At 42.5% G+C, this 20,845-nt stretch overlaps 1 protein-coding gene across 1 annotated transcript in view; it reads left to right on the top strand.

Annotated features, from left to right (window-relative positions):
* Positions 1–19,142, top strand: part of NOL10 (nucleolar protein 10) — an 85,948-nt gene extending 66,806 nt beyond the window's left edge. Inside the window, exons 18-21 of the mRNA XM_010964022.3 lie at positions 3,573–3,746; positions 4,007–4,254; positions 13,378–13,480; positions 18,320–19,142. Of these exons, the coding sequence (XP_010962324.2) occupies positions 3,573–3,746; positions 4,007–4,254; positions 13,378–13,480; positions 18,320–18,439 (645 nt within the window). The 3' untranslated portion in view covers positions 18,440–19,142. The remainder of the gene's footprint in view (positions 1–3,572; positions 3,747–4,006; positions 4,255–13,377; positions 13,481–18,319) is intronic.
* The last annotated feature ends 1,703 nt before the right edge of the window (positions 19,143–20,845 follow it).

Raw genomic sequence — 20,845 nt, 5'->3', positions numbered from 1 at the left:
ATTTCATGGAGGCAGACAGTGAAATATGTTCCCAGATATTGCTACCACTGACAACAGAATTAGATTCTAATAAGATGTTTACCGTTGAGTTGATGTTGGACCTACAGTGGCAAATGACTCACCGCATAATGTCAAGAAGCAGTATCTGGACCGTATCCAAACTTAGACATTTGGTGATAATAATTCTAATTGATTCACTTACTCTCTCAGCAAATACGTATTGAGCTCTCAGGGTGCAGAAGCAGAGGCATGCAAATGGTGACCCATTTGACTTGTAAGGGTCTGAGTAGTGGTTTGAACCACCTCTTTTTACAAGTGCCATTTCTTGCCTGTTGGCCTTTTCTACCAAATTTTCACTGTTAATTTGAAGTCTTTTATGAACGGACTTTCCTGGGATTCTGCAGCAGCTGAGCCAGGTATTGTCATGTCCCATCTGCAGGCCGAGTGGGTTCTGTGGCCTGGGGACCCTGGATAGATGTCTTAACAGCCTCAGGGATTATTCTGTACCATGAGCAGTTTGTATACAAGTCATTATTCATCTCGCTAGGGGAAACGTGTAATCATGCACAGATGCTGGGTCAGATTAGATCATTTTTAACATCCAAAATATTATTTTTAAGGCCTTTTAGTACCAATTAAAGATAATGTTTTTGTTTGTCAGCTATCCCTCTGTCCTTCTCTGTAACCCCCTCTCCTCCATCTCCTATTTTCACATCTCCCGACACTTGCCTTTCTAGCTGATTATTTTGGTGTAGAACTCTTGTCTCTTACTATTGCCCATAATGGTGCTTTTTGACTTTTTAAATGTTAGGCACTGCTTTTCGATAACCTTCCCTTCTAGTAAAGTTATCTTGTGATTTTGGGTAAGGCAGTATTCAGCATTTATTTGGTTACAAGTATGCAAATACTCCTTACCACCTGAGTTGGAGTCATATTTCCTGCACAGCCTTAGTCTTCCTGCACTGAGTAGTTGACTTTTTGTTAGCTTTCTGTGTAATTATCACTAGTTAATTCTCAATTCTTTACCAGTTGTCTAAATCTCATCTCAGGATAGTTATATGAAGATCAGTTGTCAGATTAATTTTACTTCTCCAAGAAGTCTCTTTGACATCTTCCTGCCAGCTCCATTCCAGAACCATCATCTTCAATTACTGGTTCTCAGCCAGCATCCTGGCAATTCGCTCCACCTCACGCCCATGTGAGACACAGATTATAAAGGACTTTCAGTTTTCTGAAGGAATATTGTTTCCAGCCCAGACAAGCATTCATTGTAGGGTACAGTGAAGAGATTTGCAAGCACGCACGTTCTCAGCAGCCGCAGCAACACATTACGCCGACATGCTACTTTTCCTCAGGAAGTTCCTTAGGATTTTCTCCTGCAGGATACGCGAGTCAGGCCAGAAGGAGGAAGAGTCCAAGGAAGTCCCTGGCGTTGGCTCTGTGCTGTGCTGGGGACCGTCTTCCAGCCAGAGACCTGGCCCGCAGTGCTGGCCGCCCAGCGGGCCCTTTTGCTCCAGGGACTTCGGTTCTTCAGTGCTGGGACATTTTCTTGGGGAAAAAAAAAATGTTTTAAGTAGTTTTTCGCTGCTGTGATCCATAGTCATAATCTTGAGTGGAAGCTCTGAGGTGGAGACAGGGCTCGTCAGTCCCTGTGTGCCGACCTGGCTGAACTGTTTACCTGAGGAGGTGCCAGATGGCAGGATCTCTTCAGGCTTTCTCTTGCCTGGTCAGATTCTCCTGCTTTGAGAGTGACGGCTTGGCTGCCAGGATTCTGAGGGCTGAGAACTATCATCAGGAGGGCTTGGGGTGTGGGGTGAGGTGGCATCTCAGCCCCTCGTGTCTGGATGCTTCCCTTCTTGCCTTGCGGCCCCCACTGGCCACCTCCTCCCCTCCAGAGAAGCCTGCGGTTTGAGTGGGTGGGTCCGTTTCATATCCTTCTCATCCTTAAGGGTTTGTGTCTTTTTTTAAGTCCCCTTTCTATTGTTTTCATGGGGTTTTAGTGGAGATTAGAAGGAGATGCTTTTGTTCAAACCACCATCTTTACTCAGAAGTCTGCATTGCCTTAATTTCATAGGTATCATAATATACTTCTTTGAAGCAGGGCTGTGGTATGAGCAATACTTTTAAGATGTTTTCCAAATTTTAATGGCAAGTGTTTAGCATCTGTACATGTGTATGTACAGGGCAGGTGACGAGCCAGACACTTGTAAACTGCTGTAGAACATCGCTACTTACATCTCATCCTGCTTTTTTTTTTTTTTAAAGACAGCTGTGAAAACAAACAGACTAGGAAAAATCTCTGGGGGAAATATTTTTACAGCTAGGTTAGAAGAGTTTTTATTTTATATTTGTTCATCCAAGGCATACTTGTCTTTAGGCAGTGCAATTTATTTGTTTTAAATTAAGGGGAAAAAAAATACTGCAACATATTCTTTCTTAACATGTTTCTCTGTTGTTTATTAAATATGGTTATTTAATAAGTACAGTAAGATGAAAGAGAAAAGATTTCCCTTGGGTTTTGTATATGTATTTCTTTTAACCTAGATTCTAATAGCTGTTCATTTGAAAATATTTGGGTCTTCAGCAATATCACCTATCCTGTACTTACAGATAACTCCAGAATTTATCCATTGTAGCCCCTGCCTTCTCTCCTGAGACCCGGTGCCTCGTTGCAGGCACCTAATTGTGTCCGTCAGAATCCTGATGTCAGTCTCCTTGTGCCATAGACCTAACCAGTCATAAACGGAACATAACTTCTTTTTTTTCCTGTTAACTTTTCTCAATCACTGGATTTTTTTTTCAAGACTTAAATTTTTTAGAATAGTTTTAGGTTCATAGCAAAATTGAGGGGAAAATAAGAGATTTCCCATATACCCTCTGTCCCCACACCTGCGTAATCTCCCCCCACTATTGAATATTCCCCTAGCAGAGGGGACATTTGTTACAGTCGGTAAACCTACATTAGCACATCCTAATCACCCAAAATTAAATGGCCTAGAGAGAAAAAAATGGATGAGGCTATCCTATAAGGGAAGGAAATATCCCTTATGTTTCCAAATAACTCAATTGGAGGCAGTAAACTTACACCACCAGCTCCCCACTGTGTTAATTCATGACTTACTATCAATGTGTAGTTCCTCTCCCAGTTTTCGAATATGCAGTCAAAAGATTCAGTAATTTTCATTCAGTACAATAGCTATGTTTAAAAAGCCATGTTTCAAACACATAAATTTCCTTGAAAAATGTTTTTGCATCAAAAAATTTTAATTGAAGAAAATTCTTTCTACTCTGTTAAGCTTAAAGTTAGCCCAAAAGACTCATTCTTAGTTCATTATGTGTAATGGCCAAGTAATATGTATTTTCCGTGAAATAGATTAATAGAATTTGTTTGTGGGTAAGAGATAAGGAATTAGAAAGTTCCGGAAACTGGTTCTAAAAAATTCTGTAATAATTTATGTAAGTTATGCCTTATGCAGCTTCTTAACTTATTATTGAATGAACTGTTTTTAAGCCATCTTTCTGGTCAGATTTTATTGATATTAACTTTAAATTTTGCATTCTTTGTCTTACAGAGCCTTCCTAATATTCTCTCTGATGATCGATTTAAAGTTATGTTCGAGAACCCTGACTTCCAAGTAGATGAAGAGAGTGAAGAATTTAGGCTTTTGAATCCACTTGTTTCCAAAATTAGTGAAAAAAGGAAGAAGAAGCTAAGACTCTTAGAGCAACAGGAACTTCGTGAAAAAGTAATGTTCTCTATATCATTTAGAATTTACTCCTGTTTGTTTAAAGTTTTCTGTCTAAGTTAGAAGAGTCTTTGAGTTAACTTGAACTGGAATTTGTTTGACCTTCAGCTTAGGACTATACCTTATTTAATTAAAGACGTTTTTTTCCTGATGCATGCAATGTCACATGCTCTAATGGGCTAATGCTATTTAAAAGAGAATAATGGATCAGTGTTTTTGGTTGGGGGAAAGGAGCTGCTTCTTACTATTTTTATTTTCAGGAAGAGGAGGAAGAACCGGAAGGAAAACCAAGTGATGCAGAAAGTTCTGAGAGTTCAGATGATGAAAAGGACTGGGTTGAAGAGGTCAGGAAACAGCGCCGACTTCTCCAACAGGAGGAAAAAGTGAAGCGGCAGGAACGACTCAAGGAGGATCAGCAGACGGTCCTCAAGCCCCAGTTTTATGAGATCAAAGCAGGCGAAGAATTCAGAAGCTTCAAAGATTCTGCCACAAAACAGAAGCTAATGAAGTAAGTAATGCTGCCCTCAGTGGTGGCTCCAGGTGGTGGCCCAGCTTTCCTTTTCCTCGCCCGGCACCTTGCCCTCAGGGTGGCATTTGGATCTTGGGAGTAAATGTGAGGGAAGGACCACAAGGCCTGAGGGGAAATACGCTGGTCTCTATTGTGATTATTTTTAACAACGTTTTTGAGGTGTGGTTACATACATAAGATAACAGGGTCTGGCCCCGAGTATTGGTAAATACACACATTAGAGCACTTTTATCCTGCAGAAGCCACGCTCTTAAATTATAGTCGTAATTAAGAGATAATCACTTCTTTAACAAAAAGTTGTTTTTAAAAATTAGAATTTCAGTTACGTTTACACTCATTTTAGTTTACACGATTATTAAAAAGATCACTTGGAAATTTTGCTAGAAATTTTAAGCCTTTTGTAGATAAATTGAGAGATCTGAAAGAGTGGTATTCTGGAATAGTCAGATACAGAGAGGGAGAAAGTAGAATGGTGGTTGCCAGGGGTTGGGGGCATGAGCCATCACTTAAGGAGGTACGAGTGTCAATTTGGAATGATGAGAACATTCTAGAAATGGATGGTGGTAATGGCTGCACAAGAGTGAGTGTCCGCTGAACTAGGCACTTAAAAATGGTTAAAATGATGTTTTATGTTATACATGCTTTACCACAATAAAAAAAATCAACTTTAAAAAACAATATTATTTGGACAGTTACAGCTGTCAGGTGTCTAAGTTAGGAACAAGCTAGGTACTCAAGTCCAAAATGTGTGTAAGCTCTAAGTCGTGTAAGTCTAGGCTGAGTATTGATACAGAAGATCTGAATGGGAATAGAGTAGATGATCTTGAAAGAAGAGCCCGGAGGCCTAGGGAGCCCAGGAAGATGGAGGAGGAAGAGGCGGGCAGGCAGATGAGGTGTTAGGTCGGCCGGTGCTAGCTCTGTACCTGTGCTTTTTGAGCTCCCAGCTCCCCATTTAGAAAAATGTGGTTTTTCAGACAGAGGAAATATCCGAGGGGGGAACTTCGATGGATGGGCTGAATTGTTTCTGGAAGGAGATATGCTTATTCATCTTTATTTTGCCAGTTTTGGCAAATCTGGGACACCAAATGTTGAGTGAATCCTTCACCTTAGATCCAGGATCATCTAGAAGTTCTGGTTCTGACTCACAAAAGTTGCAAAGAATCCAGTATCTTCTGAAGAAATTTTCTTTACCTGCCAGCCTCACTCTTTTATAACACCTTTCTTGAAATAGAATTTATGTAACATACAATTCACCTACTTAAAGTGTGCAATTTATTGGTTTTTAGTATATTCAGAGAGTTTTGTGCAACCATCATCACTGTCAGTTTTAGAACATTTTCCTCATCCTCAAACAAAATTCCTTACCCCACTAGCATTTACTCCCATTTACCCCTGCCTCCCATCCCCAAGCAACCACTAATCTATTCTCTGTCTCTATACATTTGCCTATTCTGACATTTCATGTAAATGGAATCATACAACAGGTAGCGTTTTGTCTGACTGCTTTTACTTAGCACAGCGTCTTTAGTGTTCATCCATGTTGTAGCGTATGTCAGTACTTCATTCGTTTTTATTGCCAAGTAATATTTCAGGGCGTGATATATATTGTATTCATTTATTTATCAGTTGATGAATATTTGGGTTGTTTGCACTTTCTGGCTATTGTGAATAGTGTTGCTGTGGACATTTGTGTGTAAATGTTTGCATGGACATACGTTTTCCTTTCTCTTGGCTACACACAGTAACTTTATGTCTGACTTTCTGAGAAACTGCCAAACTGTTTTCCAAGGAGGCGTCTCCATTTTGCATTCCCAGCAGCAGTGTGTGCATCCTCACTTTTTATGTAGCTGTTGTTCTTAGATTTTTACTTGGAGTCCTACTCAGAAGCAGTGAAAAGACTGCTTGTTTCCAGTGTTCCAGTTCTGTGGGGTGCAGTTTTTTTATTAGATTATCTATAGGCTTTGTCTTGTTATTTACTTTATAACCTAGTTCCTGAATTAGTCCCTAGACCTGGATAGGCACTTGATAAATCCTTATTAAAGTGTGAATCTTCTGTGCCTTGGCTACATGTCAGGCAAGTCTGGAAGTTACCATTTCACGATCTGCTGAAAAAGAACTTATTTACCCCCAACCCGCTGACCAGGGAAACCTGGAAGCAGCAGTTTTCAATGTAACCATGGCAACAGAAAGTCATGATTTGGGGGTGGGAGGCATGACTTAACTCACGAACATTCTTGTTTTGCTGTGGGTTGTAGTAGGATATTAATGTAAAACACAAAAGGGTTGAAAATTTAGTATTTAATGAATAAATAATAGCTAAGTTAATACACTGCAATTACACATTCTTACTAAGTTAAGCAATTTTTTGAGAAGAAGAGTTATCTAAGTGATGATACTTACATGAACTTAGAAGAAAAATCCTACTGCTTAAATAACCCCTTGGTATGAGTAGCCTGCAGTTTGCTGGCATTTTGGCACAAACTGCTTATTGAATTCTAGTCTTGATTGGATTATTTTGGCAAATCCTAAACCTTGCAATATTTTAATATTATTTAATGAATATTGAACTATTATCCTTCAGACAGTTAAAGTGACTCCTTATGTTTTTTCTGCAAGTCGCTACAAGGCAGTCAATAAAGCACATCAGAATCGGGTGTATTATGTTTAAAAGTACCCTTGAACTTGCCCAGCTTCAAAACTATTTCTATGAAGGGGAAAGTGAAGAATGAATCCTAAATCGGTGCTTGAGTGAGTTCTCTTCTTTGCTTGGCATAGTAACATGGCTTTAGATAAATACACATGTCTGTCAGCACATTTTTATATGCCTTACAGTACTTGATTCGTGAGTTTATTCATCCACCTGTCAGCCTCTCCACCCACCCATTCATCAATCAAACATCCATTGAGTTCTTTGTGTGAACAGAGTGCTGTTCTAGGCCCAGGGGATGGAAAGGAAAAGCCAGCTACTGTGCCGTGGCCTTGCCGCCCTGGTTGATGCTCTGTGACCCGGTCAGAGGTGTGGGGACGTGTCTAAGGAAGACAGGAGTGGATTTTTAGACATCTAAGGAAGTCTTTGTAAGAGATCATATTCAGCCTGGTCTTTTGAAAGAAAAAAGATGAGCACTGAAAGCAGGGTGGGAGAGATGTTCTTCAAGGCAGAGGGAGCGGCGTGGATGGAGGAGTGCTGTGTGAAAGTTGAGGGAAGAGCTCGAGAGCATGGAGGAGGTGGCCAGAGCAGAGGGTGAGCTCGAAAGCCGCGTTGGTCCCAGAGCCAGGCCCTGGCTAGCCAGGGAGGGGTCGTGAGCTAAGATCAACATGATCAAGTCTATTCTGTCTCCCCCCCCCCCAATTATGTAAATACTTACACAATAAAAGCAGCACTTGTTGGTTGTAGAAAGTAAAAATAAAAACATACAGATATAAAAAGCCCCTATTTTCCAGAAACTGTTAGTAAAATGCCTCAGTTTTAGAAGATGCAGGGAGAAACCGGGCACATGAGATCAGCTAACAAACTAGTTCCAGTGGGGAGTGATGAAAGCCTGAACTGCTGGGCGGAGAAGGGCAGACAGACTTAGAACCAAGTTATTCATAAGAAGGCCTAAGATGAGACACACTACAACATTGTTTGGTTACTCATTTAATATTAATGGAGAAATGAATAGTCAGGGGTGAGGTTGAAATGTCTAGCAATGTTGAGATAAAGAATACAGAATAAAAAACAAGTTTAAAGCTAAAAGTATTGAGCTGGGTGTTCAGCACATTAAGTCTACAGGACCCAAATGTGTTCCTGGTAATGTTCAGTAGACAAATGGAAATGTAAGAGGTGGCCCGGATATACTGGTTTAAGAAAGATACCAACGTCCTTGTGGGATTGAAACCACTGTGTTAAAAAGGCTTCCTGTAAGTGTGCTGAGGGAGATGAGGGCTAAGAGTAGAGTCCTTGGTTAACAACAAATATTTTTGAGTGTGTGATGAAAACCATACACCTCTCTAAAAATGTGCAAATGCATGCAAAGTAATACATATTGTAGAGGTGTCAAGAATATACCAATACCAGTAGCAATAGAATTCTGATGTTGGGCGCCGGTGAAGGAGAAGATGGGCAGTTAACATTATTGAGGAGTTGCCCAAAAGTTAGGAGGAAAACTGGAAAGAGCCAAGAGAATGTCATAGAGGTATGACACCATTGTCAGATGGAGCAGGGGGGCCCGCAGAATGGAAGCTGAACAAGGCCGTAGGAAGATTGTCTTGTTGGGATTCATGTCTCAGTCCTTCAGCCCTATGTCTCACTGCAGTGGATTGATGAAGGAGAGATGTAAAAACATACTGTGAATAATTAGTCAAGATGGTTCTTTTGAGCCATTTGGCAGTGAGAGGAATCAAAGCCATAACTTGGTAAGAAAGGCTTTTTAGGCTTGAGAGATATGACTTGTTAGTATGCAGAGAGAAAGTAACCACAGAAGGAAAGGGGAGAGGGAAGAAATGAGAGATTGGACTGAATGGGCAGAACTGAACTGAGTGAGCGATCGGGAGTGAACAGGGCCAGGAGCACCTGTTAAAGAGCTCTTCAGAGACAAGGGAAAGAAGTCAGGGTGGGTGGGAATAATTACAGTTATAGATAGAAAGACTGGGAAGTTCATGCTTGCTGGCCTCAGTCAGGAATCTGGGCACATGAGCCTCTCCTGCTATGTGGGGCAGCAGTGGTCTGCAACGCATAATGGAAGTGTTGGAGATAATCTGTTGGAAAACCCTGGAGAAAGAGAGCTTGGAATAACTTTCTAAATCAGTAGCTGAGGAGATCCCCTCTTCTTGGGTAATAAATACTGCCTGCTGGGTGGCCCTTTCAGTTCAGTTCATGAAAGCATTCTTTGAAGCACCTACCCTGTGGTAGGTCCTGGAAATGCAAAGATTTCTGAGCCACTTTCTGCCTTTGAGGAACTCACACCTTCTTCACCAGGTACTTTAGTAGCTCTTGGTGAGCCACTTACCATGTCTGCAACATTATCCACTCTGAATTAAACAATGATGGCCAGTTTTTACTCTTCAGCTAATTTTCCTCACTGATAGTGGGTAAGAACTGAAGGAATGCAGCCTTAATTTAATACAAGCATTTTTAAAGTCTAATTTTGAAAGCAGTTTAATTCCAAACCCACACTTTGAAAGACATAATCTTTTATTACTGAAGTAATATACAAGCATATCATTGTAATATACAAGCATCTTATCATTATCATATACAAGCATGTCATTGTTGTAATGCTCAAGAACACAGGGTGAAGGGTGAGAGTCTCCCAGCCCACACTCCCCCCCACCCCAAGGTAACCACTTTGGGTGTCCTTTTAGAATTCGGTCACCCTCGCGTATGCGCCCACTCACCTGTACAGTTGCAGCTCTCCTGTCTTTGGTGTGAATAGATCATACTGATCATGTTGCTGATTCACTTGCTCTTTTCATTGAACAGTAAATTTTGAAAATTTTTCTTTGTAAGTACATGGAGGTCTACCTTATGGCTGCATAAATACTTCCTAAGATGGTTGGGCCATAATATCTAATTTTGGATGTTTCAATTGTTTCTTGATTTTCTCTTCCTTTTTTCACAGTTATAAATATGTACACATGTGCAAGAGTTTCTTTAGAATATAATACCTAGTGATGGAATTTGCTAGATCAAAAGAGGCGTGTGAGCAATACGGCCAAGTCGCCCTCCAGAAAGGCCTTGGGGGCCTTTGCACTCTTGCCAGGGTGCCTGTTCCCCACATTTGCAGCAGCAGTGGGTATTAGGAATCTTTTAAATTTTTAACTGTTCGGAAAGTTGAGATAACAGATCTCATGGTTGCTTGTGCTTACATCTCCTGAGACTTTGAAGCAACATTATGCAAACTGAAAGCACTGAAATAGTTTTCAGTAACTTTTGCAGTGTGGGTAAATATTTATCAAAGTTGTATACTTAAAACAAAGTACTTAACATTTTTAAGTGCTTAAAATTCACCATTTATCTGTGGATTCCATTTCTCCATTCTCTTCTTACTCCCTTTGATGTAGGTGGTTCCTTTCTTTTAGGTTAATTTAATCCTTCTCAGTGCTGTACTAAAGCAGGTGCCATGATGTATATTTTCCACTCCCCTCCTTCCTTTTCCTCACCAAGTGATTTTTAAAACACAGTTGAAGAGCATTACTTTTTAAAATTTTTTCTTTTTTTAATGGAGGTACTGGGTATTGAACCCAGGACCTTGAGCAAGCTAAGCATGTGCTCTACCACTGAGCTCTACCCACCTCCCGAGGAGCGTTATTTTTAATTAAATGTTAGCTCATGTGTGTTTTAAAGCCTCAAAGAAGTGTATCATTCAGCCACCGTGGGGCATCTGTTGAGTATCTAATTTGATTTTTTCCCCTTGTAGTGTGTGCCCATCTTCCTTTTTTTCTTTCAGTAAAGCCCTACTGATAATTTAGGTTCTTCCTCAGATGGCCTCCCCATCCTGCACTGAGTAATTCCTCCCGCTTTTCACCTTCTAAAGCCTGAATCTGTCGTCTTAGCAATCCCCACAAATGTGGGGAGGGAGGGTGCAGGTTGTTCATCTTGTATCAGTGAGGATTTTTTTCCTTAAAATTCTTTGCTATCAATGACAAAGTAGCCAGAAGCCAGCCGACCTGAGCCAGGACGGGAGAAGGGACAGGATGGGGCAGGCCAGCCCCTTCCCGCCTCCCACATGGGCCCACCGGTCCTGAGTGAATCACCAAGAAGGACGGGCAGGGTTTTCTGCCTTTTCCTCTTCCGTTACGGTAGACGGTTTTCAGGTGTCTGACTTCTTGACTCCTCTCTGCCGGAGTGGTGGCAGGCTGTGGAACTCTGCGTTCCAGAGCTGACTGTGAAGGGAGGGAAGTGGAACTTGCTTTCATGTAGAAATCTCTCCCTCGGCGTGTCTGATCTCTTGCCACGGCTCCTTCTAAAGCTCAGCTGTCTCTCCAAGGAGTCGAGACAGAACAAGTTTCTGCAAGTGCACGTCAAGGTACACTGAGGAGACCAGAGCGCCTGCACCCCATCACGGAGGAAATAGGTCATTCTTAAAAGAGTAGTGATTTCCCACAATTGTCTTGAAACGTCTTTTTCTTCGCAAATTAGTGTTTTCTGTGTACCACCTTGTCTCAGTGGCTCCAGAGTTATTCAGAATTAAAATCTCACAGTTTATAGCTCTGAAAGGAAAGAACAAAAATGAAATGGACGGCTGGAGGAATGTGCTTAGGCTGGCATGAGTCACATGCATGCTGGAGTCGGTTTACACTTCACTTTTGAATTCTTGTTGTGTTTTTTTTTTCAAAGGCAAAACCAAGTCTTGATTTCATTGTTTGTCATGTGGAAGCTTGTCATTTAGAATCGTAATACATTTCTGCAACAAAACTTTATAAATCAACCATGGTCTGACACACGCCTGGAAAGCAGAAATTCTTACATCGGAATCCTGGTTTTAGACTCAAATCCTTATGTGGCCTGGGGCAAGGCATAGAACATCTTCCCTGCCTTTTTGCCATCTGTAAAGGATAAATACTTCTGTCTCAGGGATGTTGAAAGGATTAATTAGTTAGTCTGTTAAGAACTTTGAAGATGAAAAGTACTTTAAAAGTGCTTCTTAATAACATTATTGCTTAGAAAAGAGTGCCACTTTTATGCTAACCACTTTATGTCTCAAATTATATAAAGAAGGTATATTTAGTACTTACTGGTAGTCATAAACTAGAGCTAGATCTCTCAGAGTGTGAACATCAAACATTGGCTTCAGAATTTCAAAGGAGCATCACTCTTTAATGGATCATTTAGGAGTTGTGTTCTACTCAGTAATTAGTTACAAAGATGGTATTTCAGGAAAAATAAGACCCTTTCATACAGTGCACCCCCCTCTTTTTAATTCAACCAGGTTTTTCAAATACTAACTTTAAAAGGGGTGCATTCAGTTTTAAGTTGGTACAAGGAGGACTGGAAAGTACATTTACTGTTTTTTGAGGAGAGAACCAAATAGAAGAGAAAACCATATTCTTCTCTTCTTCCCTCTCCTCTCTCCTCCTAGTTTCAACCTAGGGATATGAAGGTGTTGCTTTTAGCCTTTCTAGAAGGATTAGAGCTAACATTAAAACTTACTGGATGTGTCTATCTTAAGGCATAATTCTGTTTTTTCCCTCTAAACCAAGTTAACAATGATCTTATTTTATAATAAAACATTATTATAAGAACATGCAATGAAGTCCTGTATAACTGGTACAAGATTCAAGTTTAACATCTTGATTGTTGCAGATGGCAGTGAATTGCAGTTCACATACAGCAAACCATGACAGGGACAAAGATTACAGAAAGAGACCTTAGAAAAGCTAGGAAAATGTGATCAAGAAATGAAGTGAAAGTTAAATTTGGAGTAAAGTGTGTCAGAAAGAGGAATTCAAGGAAGAGATTGAAAGGAAAGACACCAGGAGAAGTCACAGTGAATAGGGCTGACTCAGCATTTACCCTCAGTGTAACTGCTTTTGTTTTCTCTGTGTAATCAGATGATTTCATGTTTCAAGTTGCTCCAACTGTGGGTGTTGAGTCCAGTCCAGTGAGCTAAGCCCGAGTAAAGGAAAAGTCAGAATCCTCGTAAGCACTTCTCTGTGGCTTGACTGGAGGGCTTCATTTGCGTTCACGCCTTTGTAGAAGGTGAATGAGTTGCTGAAATACTCACATACCTAACTTACGTGTGGTATAAATATCAAGTGCTCTCGAAGCATAAGAGCCACTGACCATTGCAGAAAATTACAGGCTTCAGGAATATTGCTCCTTGTATTTTGGCTTCAGAAATATGATTTAGTAAGGTAAGTAACAACCATTGAAATAGGTGGAACCACCACTCAAAATATGAAATCAGTGGGTGTTTGGGGCAGCCATTGTTTTCACTGCGCATCTATTGAGTATGAGTAATGACTGAGTGCTTGGGATTCTTTCCATTGATTGTGTTGTATGAATGCCATTTTTTGTCTTTACCACACAGGTAAAAGAGTCAATTCTAATTAAAACTTGTGTCAAATGGCAAATCAAAACATAATGCTAATTAACGTGTCATTCTCTTAAATTTCCTACAGTAAAACCCTTGAAGATCGGTTGAAACTTGAAGCAAAAAATGGGACATTGAGTGTATCCGACACCACGGTTGGCAGCAAACAATTGACATTTACATTAAAGAAGGTAAGTTGCTTTTTAATGTTCTTTTTTAGTTCACGGGAGAAAATTAGCCTTCCAGTCATGGTGTGTCTGTGTCTGACCTCAGAACTGCCTTCCCATGCTTTTCCCCTGCTGAGGAAGCTCTGTTCCTGTTCGAGCATCTTCCTTACTGCCAGAGCCCCTCCTGGGCTGAGAGCACGCTGCTTGGCTTTGGCAGAGCAGGCCTGTCTCCGGTGTCCCGAGGGCCCTGGTGACCCCAGAGCTGGTACTGTTGCTGAGGAACCAGCAGCGTGATTTCTGGGTCACTGGGCCACCTGAAATGTGGCCTTGTAAAGCGGAAGTCCTGACCACATATGGCTTTAAAAGAATAGTTGAAGCTTATGTGGACTTCAAAGAAACTCAAGAACTGGTGAGTTCCTGACGTTCCTGGCGGTAAGAGCAGCTTGCCCAGGATGTGTCGTTTCAGAAGAATTTCTGTCAGTAGTAGGTCCTATTCTGAGCTGACTCACAAGAGTCGTTTCTTTAGCCAGTTTTAACGATGCCTGGCATGTATTAAAGGAGGAATCAGCTGGTTTAAATATTTGCTATTAACTGATGAGTGAAACTGCATGGTTTTATTCTTCAAAAAAATTTATTCTCATTTAGTTAGTTTCCTTTAATATATTTGTCACTGGGAGGGAAAGAATGACAAAGACTCCACCTCCATTTCTTTTTTAAAATTGAGATATAATTCACAGATAAAGTTCACCTCTTTAAAGTGTACAATTCCCAGTTTTTAGTATAGTCACTAAGCTGTGTGATCGGTACCACTATCTAACTCCGAACGTCATCGTCCCCCCAAAGGAAACCCCCTTTTGCAGTCTCCTTGCATACTCCCATCTCCCCAGCCTATGGATTTGGCTGTTCTGGACATTGTATATAAATAGAATCATACAACATGTTTTCTTTTGCAACTGGCTTCTTTCACCTTATGCTTTCAAGGTTAACCCATGTTGTAATATATACAGGAACTTTATTCCTTTTTGTGACTGAGTAATACTTTGTTGTGTGGATATATCACATTTTGTTTGTCCTTTAATCTGTTGATGGACCTTTGGGTTGTTTCTTTTTTTCTTTTCTTTTTTGTTGTGAATAATACTGCTATGAAAATTCAGGTGATGTTTCCACATGGACACATGTTTCTGTTTCTCTTGGGCCTGTACTTAGGAGTGGACTTGCTGAGCCGTATCATGACTGTTTACCTTTTAAAGGAACAGCCAGACTGCTTTCCAAAGCAGCTGCGCTGTGCGGCATTCCCACCAGCAGTGTGCACGGGGGCCATTTTCCCATCCTCACCAGCCCTTGCTGCTGTCGGTCCTCCTTACTGTGGTCCTCCCGGTGAGTGTGAAGTGCTGTCTCATCGTGGCTTTTTGATTTCCATCTTCCTGATGACTAAGGATGGTGGAGCATGTTTTCATGAGCTCATTGGCCATTTGTATATTTTCTTTGGAGAAATGTCTGTTCAGATCCTCTGCCCACTCCCTTCTGATCCTTTGACAGTTCTCTGATGTCATCAGGAGGCTTGCAAATGATAAGAACATTTTTTTTTAGTTATCTTATTTAGATCTTATATAGATACAATATATATATTGTATAGATACATTATCTTATATAGATACAATAGAAAGAAAAGGCAAAATTAGAAGAAAAAATTGCTTTTTCCTTGTGCTGAGAACTCTTCAGATTGACTCTCTCAGCAGCTTTCACGTAGATAATACAGCAGCATTAACTGTAGTCGTCACGTATACATTACGTCCCTTGTACTTATGTCTTATAGCTGGAAGTTTGTACCTTCTGGCCACCTTTCTCCAATTTGCCCTCTTTCTGTCCCCCAAAAGAAGTTTTTATTCTAAGTATAAGAAACTTTTCAGTTAAATCTCTCCCCGTTTAGAGCAAGTTTGCACTCTTTCACTTCTCACTTAAATAAACCAAAACTGGGTGTGTGTTCAGAGTAACTCACTGTGTATACCTGGTTTCTTAGCAATTTTCTGTGTGGTTTCAAACGTCTCCTGTTCCCCTCTGAAGTTCAGGTCGCCAAGTGGGTGGCGGGCGCAGGGCAGCTGTGGGGGCACTTCCGAGGCATCGGGGCCGCCCAGGCCACTGGGCACTCCCTCTGCTGCTCAGGTGAGCTTTCAGGAGGATGCGAGCACATTCCTTTCCCACCTTTTTTTTAATGGGAAGTTACTGAATTGAATATCAGTTTGTAACTCATGGTAAAGTGAAAATAAGCTGGCTCTGTTTTTGTTTTTTTGTTTTTTGGTGGTTTTTTTTGCTAAAAACAGAAGCACTAAGTAAGAAACACTTAAAACAGCCTCATAGAGTCTGGCAGAGGCTTTGACACTGTCTTTGGGAACATCAGCTGGGGTTTGACTTAGGCCAGTTTTATCATTTGATTCATGAAATTTTAACTATTAAATCTTAGTTTTATTTAAGAACATTTAGGGTTTGTTTGTACATATATTTTCTGATACAGATCTCTCTTTATACTAGGCATGTGATACACTCAGGTAAAATCCCAAGTTTTCCCAGTTTTTCATGTGTACTTTCTAACATGTGAATCAAATGAAAGGAGAAAAACTATGCTTTAATATTATTTTTAAAATGAATCAGTCACATGACAGCGACATCTTCCAAATGCATCCACTGTTGAGAGAGAGGCTAAGAAGAGTTTTTTTTCTGGGCGGAGGCTTGTCTGCAGGACGATTGCTACTGCTTGCAAGCTCCTGTGTGGGCTCCAGCCTTTGTGGGGTCCGTCGGGCAGGGCCTCCCAGAATGCACTCTGGGAGGCGTACAGGGACTCCTGGAAGGTTGCTTTGCCAGCAGACACGTGAGGGAAATCTACGACTGGTGCCCATACTGGAGGTGCGTAACAGCCTCGACTCAAAAGCTGCAGCCCACCCTGTTTACCTTTACTTAGTGCCTCGCTTCTCATCCAGAATTATTTGGACAAGAAACATTTTTCTTGGAGATACTTTTTAACAGGAAGAAACAAAATATTAAGTAACCAGTGTTCACTAACTTTACAAGAGTCTTGATGACAGCATTCATTAGTCTGCTAAGGAGCGTGCAGTTTCCCTCGGGGTTTCTGAGTTTTCCGTTGATGAATGTGTACTATACCTGCTCTGTGCCATGTGCACAGACACACAGGACAAGACAGACGTGGTCCTTGTCACAGTCCTCAGTCTACAGAGAGAGGTACACAGACAGTAACATCATTGTAGTGTGGTGAGGGCTCCCAGGGAGGACCGAGGGCTGGGACTGTCGGGGCCTGACCTGGAGGGGAGGTTGGGGGGTGGTGTCAGGGAGGGACACCTGTGGAGCCTACGTGTGTGAAGTAGCCGTCAAGGGGAAGGAAACTGTGGATCAGATGTAACCGAGAAGGTGCACGTGGAGCTGTTCTGCAGGGCCTCGTCAGAAGGACGTGTTAAATTTTAACCTCAATCCTAAGAATTGCGGAAAGTTGTTGAAAAGTTTTAGTTAGCAGAAGATTGACATACCATTTTTATTTTTAAAAACTTACTGTGGCCATTGCAAGAGTAGCAGACTGAGGGGATGGAAGAGGAATGGGCCCCTGCGTGGTCCCCTGGAAGGACAGAGCCCCGAGTGGAGCCCAGGGGAAGGATGAATATCCAGGGCAGGCTTGACTTTGAAAAGGCTCTGAAAAGATGATGATAATCAGAAAAAGAAATAATTCTGTGTAAAAGTTTCCTAGAATAGGGTAATTCACCCCTTTGGTTTTTACAAATTGCTCCTTTCTCACAATTCCCTCACCTCCCAACTCGCTAACTTTCAAATATTGAATAATACTATCTGGAAGTAAATATGGAGACTTTCTCTTCAAGACTAAAAGACAAACAAATATTTTCAGGTGCATAGGAAAGTACAGACCATAGGCAGGCAGGCTGCAGGGGGTCTGAAAGGCAGTGCTTTTCAGCTTTAGAACTTATGCCCTTCGGGGGTCTTCCCAGTTTACCTCCTGTCAGCTCCACCAGCTAAGTTTGTTTGTCTGTTTTTGAGCTTTACAGTTAGTAGTTTTTATTATCTAAACCCTCAAATGTGTTTTTAAAACTACACAACTCTTACCACCATCGTGGATTCAGCGTTGATACTCTTCTGAGAATTTCATAAAAGTAGTGGAACTGTTTGGAGAGGAACTGGCTCTCCCCTGAGTGTTGAGAACAGTGCCTTTAACGCAGCCAGCCTAGAACCCACGAGCTCATCCCAGCCATGAACTTGGGACGTGTCTGCCTAGCATTTGATGGTAGATCTCTGCCTTTCAAGGGGAGTTTGATTTTTTTGGAAATAGCTGAAAATTCTTTGGAACCAGCTCTGCTGACTGGATGCTTTATCATGGGTGGGTTATTATACATTTTCAGTACACCGAAGTATTTTTTTGTTTTTAAGGTAATGTGAGTAAACTAATGAATGATGCTGGCTTAGAAACAAAAGACAGTTCTACAAGATACGTCGTGGACATTTTGAAAGCAGTAGCATCTTCTTAAGTTGGCTCCCTTGCGAGGGGCTGTACCTTTGAAAACCCCACACGAGTGTTGTGCGTCAGTTGAAAAGCCAGACTTTGTGGTTCACACTGATGTTTCCAGGCCCTTCTCTTGCCCCCGGGTTTAGAATTCAGGTTTTACTGTCCCTGTGAAGGTTGGCCCTCATCCTGCTGTCTCCGCTGGAGCAGTGTCCAGGGACAGGCCTCGCACATTTCTCCCGCAGCAGGACTGTGATTGGTGGTCGTGCTGTTGGCATTCTGGTGGTTACAAAAAAGGGGTGTTAGCGTTTTCTCTCCTTCTCTCTTCGCTTAATTTTCTCTTTTAGTCTGAACAGCAGAAGAAGCAGCAGGAGGCTGAGAAACTGCACCGACAAGAGAGGAAGACACTCCGTCGTTCAGCTGGTCACCTGAAGTCAAGGTCCCGGAGAGGACGGCTGTTCCACTGAATCTGGAAATGGTCCTCCACGTGGTTTAGAGGGAGCATGTCTCCCCTGGTGATGATCATTGAAGTGTATCAAACACAGACGGGAGCGCACGTTTCTGAAGTTCCACATAAATCCTGGCTGTGCCTACAGGGGTGGAGAGCTGGTCCCTGGCCCCCACCCCAGGTCAGACCGTCAGGCTGGTCTCCTGGCCCGCGCGGCGCCCCCAGAGAACTTCTGCACGTTGTCGCTCCTGCGGACATTATTCTTTCCCCCTGGTTTTAATCAAGTAAAGCAGGTTGTTTTTTAACGTTGTGAAATGCGCACCATGAAATGAGAGGTTATCCTGTGCTAAAAGCCAGTACGGATCGTCTTCTCGGAACTGTCTTTCTTGCACTGCCTGCTGCCATCATGGATAAACTGCCCAGAAATGCATTCCTGTCGTACCTTCCCGTGGGCATTGGTCGTGTGTGTTTATAACTATATGCAGGCAGGGGTGTTGCTTATTTATGTGTTAGTTTGGGATTTAAAAAAAATTTATTTTTATACCAAGACAATATAAATTAATGGCAATACAATTGGAAACAAGAAGTAGAAGCTACTGGGTATTCTTTTAACTTTTCACAAGATTGAATACAGATTTTTTTTTTAATCTTTCTTAAGCACAGTTGGAGATATACTGGTGGAGAAAACATTTATAAAAATAAATGCTTTCTTTTGAACAGCTTTTTGGAGAGAGACCCATTCATTAAGTTAATTTGAAAATTAACTTTGGTTTTTTTAGTTTTGTAGGTGTGAGTGTGATTTTGGAGGTGCATTTCTTCATATACAACTGGATGGTAGATGAACTTGAGATGCTGTGAGCAAACAGGCAGATGTGTGAATTAACATAAACGGGCTGTAGACCCTGTCAGTGCCGTGGGCAGCCGGATGCAGGCCTTCCAGATCAGGCAGGTCCTCCCTTCTTTGTTTTCTCCCTCCTGTTTCTACGTTGTTCCTTGTCTCTTCAGGTCCCTCTTCTGCCTCTGCTTGTGTGCAGACTGGCCTGCTCCCCACAGCAGGCAACAGTGTGGGTCATATTGCTACCTCTGGTCTGAGAGGCAGAGTGTGTTTCCAGAAAAAAATGTGTGTGTGTGTGTGTGTGTACGTACAGACACTGTCACGAGGAAGAGGCTCTTGTTACCTGGGCAGCCAACCCAACCTGTGTCGTGGTACCAGCCCCTCCCCCAACCTGTTTCATTTCCTGGAACTTTCCTTTCTCAGCTTATCCCCTAATCTGTTCATGGGCCTTTCTTGTGACTTTCTTCTCTGTTTCCCAACTGCTCTGTTCAGGCTGAGAGTGTGAGAAGTTAAAGGAGGACGCTGCCAGCTGGAGTTCTTCCCTAGGGGTTGAGGGTTGTGCTCCAGGCCTGGGGGTCAGGCTCTCCCACACCTCTACCTGGCCTTCCCAGACCCCTTTCTTCCCTCTTTCTTTGGGGTCCTCCCTGTGGTGTGGGGACTCAGTGCACCCTGTGTGAAATTCCAGGCGCAGCGGTGGCCGCTGGCGGAGGGGGCTCACTGCCTAGGGCTCGTCTGAGTCTGGGCATTGGAGCGTCCCAGGTCTGAGAGGGTTGACCCACTCTGGACGCTTGGGACGCTGGCAGTGGGGCCAGCCTGACCCGGGGTGGGATCCCAGCCCTGTTGCCCACCAGTTCCGTAACCACTGACCATTTAACCTCTCTGAGTCTCATATTCTCCTGTCAGTGAGCCTGACACTTCATTTAGGTGAGGAGTAAACGGGGTTCGTCCGTAGTGAGCCTCTCACACAGTGTGGGACCCGGGAGTGCCCGGTAAAGCATCTCGCTCATCAGCCACCCTCCGCTCCCCTCTGCACATACCTCGCTGAACTCAACGTGGTCTTTATAGTCTTTAATATCAAGGTTTTCCCGGAGCGAGGTGCCCTCAGCTTTTGTTCCAGGGGCTTCCTGAGGGGCAAATGCTGTGACAGACATTCAAGAAAACCTTGAATAGACAGTCACAGGATACATCCTCCAGCCCCCACTGTCCCCCTGCTGATCCCTTGAACAGCCCCGCCTCTCCAGGGTGGAGACTCCTGGAGTACCTGCTGTGACCACCATGTTTCTTTGAAGTCTTCTGTTTTAAAATGTTACACGAGTTTCATGCTCCGTAACTTCGCTGTTTTTCTAATATCTTCCTCACCAGCCCTGGGACGGGGCAGTGCTTCTCCCAGGTCTCCACCACAAGATGCAGGCGGGTGTTCGTGAGCTGGTAGGAGAGGCACAACCTAAAGATGGCCTTGGGTTTTATGGCAGGACCATCCTGGGCATTACTGAGCGATGACTTCTCTAATCCTGCACCAGGCCCCAATCATTCTCTGGTTCCCCCGTCCTCATGCCTAAATTTCTTTTTCCCCAACTGTTAAAGAATTGA

The sequence above is a fragment of the Camelus bactrianus genome, chromosome 15 (assembly GCF_048773025.1).
Source record: "Camelus bactrianus isolate YW-2024 breed Bactrian camel chromosome 15, ASM4877302v1, whole genome shotgun sequence".
Lineage (NCBI taxonomy): Eukaryota > Metazoa > Chordata > Mammalia > Artiodactyla > Camelidae > Camelus > Camelus bactrianus.
Note: the sequence above shows the minus strand (reverse complement) of the source record. Positions and strands in the feature narration are given on the sequence as shown.